Source organism: Mycetomoellerius zeteki, unplaced genomic scaffold (assembly GCF_001594055.1).
Source record: "Mycetomoellerius zeteki isolate Tzet28-1 unplaced genomic scaffold, Tzet1.0 scaffold126, whole genome shotgun sequence".
Classification (NCBI taxonomy): Eukaryota; Metazoa; Arthropoda; class Insecta; order Hymenoptera; family Formicidae; genus Mycetomoellerius; species Mycetomoellerius zeteki.
Window position 1 is genome coordinate 166,455 of NW_017256190.1, and position 7,329 is coordinate 173,783.

At 31.7% G+C, this 7,329-nt stretch overlaps 1 protein-coding gene across 1 annotated transcript; it reads right to left on the reverse strand.

Annotated features, from left to right (window-relative positions):
- Positions 1–3,383: 3,383 nt before the first annotated feature.
- Positions 3,384–3,732, reverse strand: LOC108731409 (histone-lysine N-methyltransferase SETMAR-like). The gene has a single exon (XM_018461737.1). The coding sequence runs from the start codon at positions 3,683–3,685 to the stop codon at positions 3,482–3,484; it is 204 nt and encodes a 67-aa protein (XP_018317239.1). The 5' UTR covers positions 3,686–3,732; the 3' UTR covers positions 3,384–3,481.
- Between the last annotated feature and the right edge of the window lie 3,597 nt (positions 3,733–7,329).

Sequence of the window (7,329 nt, forward strand, 5' to 3'; positions counted from 1 at the left end):
ATGAGTGGTTATCCCATCGGACGAGAAACCCCGTTACGGAACTGATGGCTTAGAGACGCTTTTGGACAGAGCCGAAAGCAAAGGGGATCGGCTACAGGATTATCTTCACTGAGATGTGATTCTCCATGCACGATGAATATTAGAGAAAACCATTAGCAGATGAAAGGGGCAGTCCATATATTACGTAAGCAAATTTTTGGCAATTTTAAACCTCCCCTCCCCCTATAATTACGTACGATTTTTGCAGACCCTCGATGTCCAAGACTAAAAAAATTTTCAAGACAGTTACACGATTCTTTCAATATTATTGTATGAACGATATAGTTGCATTGAAAACATTTCAAACAAAAGTCTTATGTAAGAATATATGGGACCCCGTCTCCCCTCTATGTAAGCATTCGTAAGAATTTGTCTGATTCTCCGCTTCTCCCAATTATGCTTACAGAGAAGATCTATTCTCTTTGGCTGAACTTTTGCACCAGTTCATCTTTCTTCCTCTTCTTTCCTCCTGGAGAGGAAAGGAAGAAAGATGAACTGGTATAAAAGTTCAGCCAAAAAGAACAGACCTAATATATGGACGACCCCATAGAGTCCTGCCGCTGTATTAAATCCCATGCGCCACAGGATGTGCGATTGACGCGGCTTGCGCTATTCGTGGAGTACGCAAGACCCGCGAGCCAATTGGATCGCGATATGGTCCCCTCGTGGGGAAATCGCGATAGCCTGCGTGCCCTCGGAAGTTTCGGCTTCCAGCACTTGTGTCGTGACTGCGTTGAAGCGAACGCTCGAAGGATCCAAAGGTGTGCCAAAGGGAGAGCTTTCGTGGAACGAACATAAGAGGTAATTTATAAAGTGCTAAAAAAAATTGTGTATTTGTGTATTTCAGTGCAACAAATTTTTATTTTTCAAAACGAACAAATTTAGTTATATTTCCTTAGTAAATATAAGAAATTAGTGCCGTGCAAAGAGTTTTTGGGGCTCTACTTTTTCACACATAGAAAGATACTGTATGCAATAATAACTTCATTTAAGTATTTCAAAGTTCATATATCCCCCCGCAAATCTATTATAAGTTTATTTAAATTTAATTATTTAAATAAGTTTAAAAATTATTTTTTTGTTATTATTACTTCTTAAGTTTCCAGTCCAATTTATATTTTTCTGTTTCGCATACCTATACTCTGTCTGTTAACTGCAATTAATTATTGAAACGCATCGCACCGCCGCGCTCACTTTTTGGACGAAAATCGATCGACAATACAATTCTTAACCGATTTCAAAATTTTTTTTTTTAATTTACTCATAATGAAGTGCTCTATAACGTGGTGCTACGCTTTTTTTTTAACTCGAATGGTGGACCAAAAAAGATTATCGAAAGTGTTGAAGTGATATTGAATAAGATACTTCATCGACAATTTTAAATATATTTACGCGAAATTAGATATGTTTTTTGAGACGAAATTAGATTAGTTTTTTGAGACGCTAAACATGAATTTAGTAGTTAAAAATTTCTCAAATGACATTAAATATTCAAGTCAAAAGTATTGAAATTATACAATTTTTAATAATTTATAGAACAGTTAGTGAACATTAGATACATTATTATTTCTAAATATTTTTCAGTTTGTAATATTATATTGTTAGGTAGAGAATATTATATTATTAATTAGCAGAATTTTGTTACATTGCTTTGTCACAATACAACTGTGCTCAAGGTATCTGCCATTAAAAGAGTTTTTTGTTTTTTTTGTCTTTTTTATTCTTTGTTGTTTTTATATTTTGTTTATTAATTTTTTCTATTTTATAAATTTGTTATTCTTATATCCTAAGCGGTATATTACGTGCTATTTACGCGCACACACACACACACACACACACACACGCGCGCGCGCGCGCGCGCGCGCACGCACCCACACATAAATATATACTTACACTTTCATATATTTTTTGCAAGGTGTAATAAGAATACAAAATTTGAAAAATAAAAAAGATTAAGAAACAACATATAAAAACAACAAAAAAATAAAAAAACAATAACTCTTCTAATGGCAGATACCTCGACGCGGTAAAAGGGCTTAAGCACTGTTTTGTTACACCCCAAACAGTACAGAATATTTATGATAAATTTATTAATATTCATTTTTTGAAATTTTATATAGATATTTCATACATAATATAAAGCTTTATTCGAAATATTATTAAAATATAGACTAAATATTTTATGAAATATTTATGATAAATATAAATAAATATTTCTAATAAGTATTTTTTACTTGGATTATAATGTCTCATTAAGTACTTTCATAGCATTTACTATTTAAAATAAATGTTTATGATCTGTGCAATCTAAAAGACCACAAAAAATGTTTACAAAATATTTAAAATAAATCTTATAAATATTTTATAAATATTTTATAAATATTTTATAAATATTTTATAAATATTTTATAAATATTTTGTGTGCTATCTAGGACATGAACGGTTGTGACGAAGCAATGTAACAAAATTTTGCTAATTAATAATGTAATATTCTCTACCTAACAACATAATATTACAAACTGTGAAAAACATTTAGAAATAATAATATATCTAATGTTTACTAACTGTTCTATAAATTATTGAAAATTATATAATTTTAATATTTTTGACTTGAATATTTAATGTCATTTGAGAAATTTTTAATTACTAAATTCATGTTTAGCGTCTCAAAAAACTAATACATATCTAATTTCGCATAAATATATTTAAAATCGTAGATGAGATATCTTATTCAATATCATTTCAGTAGCAACAAATTTTTGTTGCTAGAGACATATAATGTTTATCTGAATGCTTATCCTCCTAAAAGGGGATTACGTTGAAAAATAAAAAAAAGTTTTGTGAAAATCTTGCGTCTTCATTACTAACACGGGTACTTATTGATTTGTCCTCGTATATATACACGCGGGGTGTCATTAACCGATTAAATCACCCATCGTGAGGTAGAGTGAACCGAACTGACAAGGAAAGTTTCACAACTGTCCGGAACCGATTTGATTCTCCATGAAATATATTGTAAAACGCGAAAATCTAAGAGACGTATTTTTTTATACGTGCGCTAATTCATGTTTAAGGGGTGAAACACTCTTTGAAAAAAAAAACGGAATTTTTTTTTCAAAGCGAATATCGTCGGAAGTATAAAAGATAGAAAAAAATTTTTTTAATAAAAGTTATACGATTTCAAGAGTACTTTAAAGTTATAAAGGAAAAAAATTAAAAAAATTTTTTTCTTTAACAAAATACCCTCACCACCCGTAATTTTCTTTAATTTTTAATTTTTTTATTTACCAAATTAAAGATTATTTTTTTACAAATTCAACCATGTGTAATAAGTTTTTAGAAAAACATAGTAAAACACATTTTTTTTGATCGATTCATTTTTATTTCTCAACATAGTCTCCTTTCAGCTCGATACACTTGATCCAACGATTCTCCAACTTTTTCAAAAGTCGTCCGAATAATATGATTTGTCCAACCCTTCAAAATAAACCTCTGTTTCGGCGATGAGCTGTTCTCTGGTGATGAATCTCTTTCCTCCGAAACATTTCTTCAGGTTTGGAAACAGGAAATAGTCGCAGAGGGCTAAATCTGGCGGATATGTTGGATGGGGAAGCAATTCGTAGCGGAATTCGTTGAATTTGGCCATCGGTGCCGGGCACGTGTGAACCCGTACATTATCTTGATGGAAGAGCACTTTCTGCTTCGCCAAATGGAGACGTTTTTTCTTTAAAATGTTGTTGAAACGGTCCAATAAGGCTGCGTAGTAATCACCATTGATTGTTTACTTCGTCGGAAGGTAATCGATATGAATTATATACCGCGTGCATCCCAAAAAATTGTGGCCATCACCTTTCCGGCCGACTTCACGGTCTTCGCCTTCTTCGGAGCTGATTCACCCGGTGAAGTCCATTGTTTTGACTATTCCTTCGTCTCAGGTGTGAAGTAATGGATCCATGTTTCGTCCACAGTAATGAATCAACGCAGAAATTCATCTGGATTACGTTGAAACATTTCCAAACATTGTTTTGAAATCGTCACACGGTCACGCTTATGGTCCACAGTGAGCAAACACGGCATCCATCTTGCCGATAGCTTTTTCATACCCAATTGTTCGTGCAAAATTGAAATCACTGTGCCATGTAATATGCCAATTGCCTCAACAAGCTCGCGTACTTTCACTCGTCGATCAGTCAAAACAATATCGCGGACTTCATCGATGATTTCTGGCATAGCAGCCTCAATTGGACATCCCGAACGAGGTGCATCACATGGATGTACGATCGTTTAAATTCATTCACTCAATTGTATACAGTCACAAAGGCTGGTGCAGATGTGCTATGAACATTACAACTCGGCTTTGATTTCTTTCGGCGTTAAACCTTTCATATGTAGATGTTTGATCATGCACGAAACTCGTTTTTTTCCATTTTGCAAAAAATACAAAGGTTGTTCGCTTTAATCGTCTACAGAAATGAAATCACGCGATGAATTCCGCTCAAAATTTGACAGTAATCAGCTAAAAGATGCTTGTCAAAAAGTAATGTGACATGACTCTGCGAGTGCTCTCTGACAGATTTTCTAAGAACTTATTGACTTGCCCTCGTAATATGATTCGGAATACTTTACATCTCACAGGTTAAGACAGTTAACGTGAGATGCTGTCTGTATCGTGCCATCTTTGTCCTCTTTTTTTTTCCCGAACACGGTCCCCTTATAGACTTATAGAGCGTTCGGGAATTTTCCAAAGGTGTTCCGGATAATTACTGCTCATCATAATTATTGGGCACCTTTGAAAAATTCCCTCAGAAGCCCTAAAAAGGAATACTCGATGAACAACATGTATTAAAATAATACATTATATGCATTGTGCGTGAAATGGAACGCACTCATGGAAAATCACAGAAAGTATTTACGGAGTAGTGCACTTACCTTTAAACCTATCAATGATAGATTGAGATACACCCCATTGTTTCAATGTTCTTCGGATTTCTTTGTCCATCACATTTTATTTATTAGAATAAATTCTGCACAAAACGTATGCTGCTAAAAAATAATGCGGGACGTATAATTGCGGCTGCGGTTCACTTGATGCTACAAACGCTTCGAAGCATTCTTTGATTAGTCAATTCGTAAAATTCTTCGTTCTGATTAGTCGCTCAAACGCTTTGAAGCGTTTGTAGCGTCAAGTGGACCGTAGCCTACGTACAACATACAACGGTTAATGCGCTGCTGTTAGAGCAGCACCACATTAGAGAAACTACGGGTATACGTTCGGGGAGCCAATAATGAGACCGTTCTTGCGGTTCGCGCGTAACTATAAACTTAGCTATGTGTGCTAAGTATTGGCTGCTTTCCTTTTAGGAGACATAGTCGACACAAGTCGATACAAGTGTCGTTCTATCTTTGTCACTCTCTGAATGTCAAGAAGGATAAAACGACTTGTGTCGATTTGTGTCATCAAATGGAAACCAGTGATTATTATTATTTTATTATTTTTGATTTTTTCTATTAATTTTTTTCTTTATTTTGTTTAATATTATTAATGTTTGAGGAGATTACATGGAAACGGAATAATACGCTATTTATTAATTCAAAATAATTAAGATAAATATTATTATGAAAAAACATCATTATGGAACAATATAAAAGTCATGTTTACAATTTGGTCCTAAAATAAATAGAGAAGAAAGTGATATTGTGGCATTCCAGTTACATTTTACAATAACTTTGTTAATAATCAATATTTAAGTTTAAAACTTGACAATTACATTCATTAAAATGTTATTGAATCGATTCTGGACTCAAAGTTACGAAATATTTATTACTTAAGATACTATTAATAAAAATGTGGCGACATTGCATAATGACTCGAAGAAAAAATGAGTGGTAATGTGGCCTTTCATAAAAATAACCTTAAAATTAGTTTTGTTTAGAAAACAGTATTTGGTTACAAAATTAACAAAAAAATAAAACATTTTAAAATGTATGCAAATGAATGTATATACATTCACATAATCACATCTTCTGTATATAAGCTGCTCAGTATTAAAAATCTCAGTATTAAAAACAGTACACGTAATATAAACTATAGATTAACCGTAGAGCTATACAATCGATTATCAAATAATTATTTTGATATGAAAATCTCAAAAAAGAGGTTATGAGTAATCAATATCCATAGAGGGCCACATTAACAAAATGCCATGCTATTGTTTAAATTTGCATAACTCAAAATATATACGGTCAAATAAAATGTTAAATAGCAAATGACACATTCAAAAATACATATATTCATATGATAATACGCTCAAGTTTAAGAAAAATGAGAGAAAGTAGGTAATTAAATACTAAAATGTATCTCAGAAACGTTCCGAAATACTTGAAAGTAAAAATGCGTTATAATAAATGCTGGCTATTGAGTATTGGTAATATTAGCTTGATGGTGTAACGGCGAGCTACTAATAATTCTGAACTAATAATGCTGAACTAATAATTCCACAAGTAATCATTATAGGATTCGCTATATAATAGCGGAGATATTAAGGGAGGTCACAATATATATACTGGCCATAATATCACCTTCTCCTCTATTTATTTAAATTGAAAATATAAATTCAAACAAGAAATAAATTTCTTGTTTTTAAACTATATTTCGCTTTTCCTAAATCTGTTGTATAGAATTGAAAGAAATATATCAAATTTTTCTGACTCAATAAATTTTCTTACATCAATATATTATCAAATATTCAAGTTAATCAAATCTGACTTTTCTTCGATAAAATTTTATAATATACTTCAAAAGAGAATAAATTCTTATTTTGAGTATATGATATTGAGTATTTCTGAAACTTGTGATGAATACATTTTAAAAAAACTACTAGCGAGAAAATATTCCTTATTGAAAGTAACCGTTATTTAAAAGAAGAAAAATAAAATGAATAAGTATTTTTTTTTAGCAATCGAGGGTCTTCTGTAAGAAGCGAAGATGTTACTAGTCGCTGTCATAATCATAGTCATTATTGTCATCGCCAAAAAAAGAGGTGAGAAATTATAAGAATATAATATTATATATAGTAATATAGTATATTGTATATAATATAATTGGATATATAATATAATTGCATATAGTATATAGTATATTGTATATAGTATATTGTATGTAGACTATTGTATATAGTAATACTATATAGTAAGAGTATAATAAATATACTCTTTTATATACTTACTATTTCGTATTCTATTCTAGGACCTCTTTTTGAAAATAGAAATTAAGCCGGGACTTTGGAACAC

Excerpts from the sequence above, each read along its gene's own strand:
- LOC108731409 (XM_018461737.1), bottom strand. The coding sequence starts at position 3,685 with ATGGCCAAATTCAACGAATTCCGCTACGAATTGCTTCCCCATCCAACA.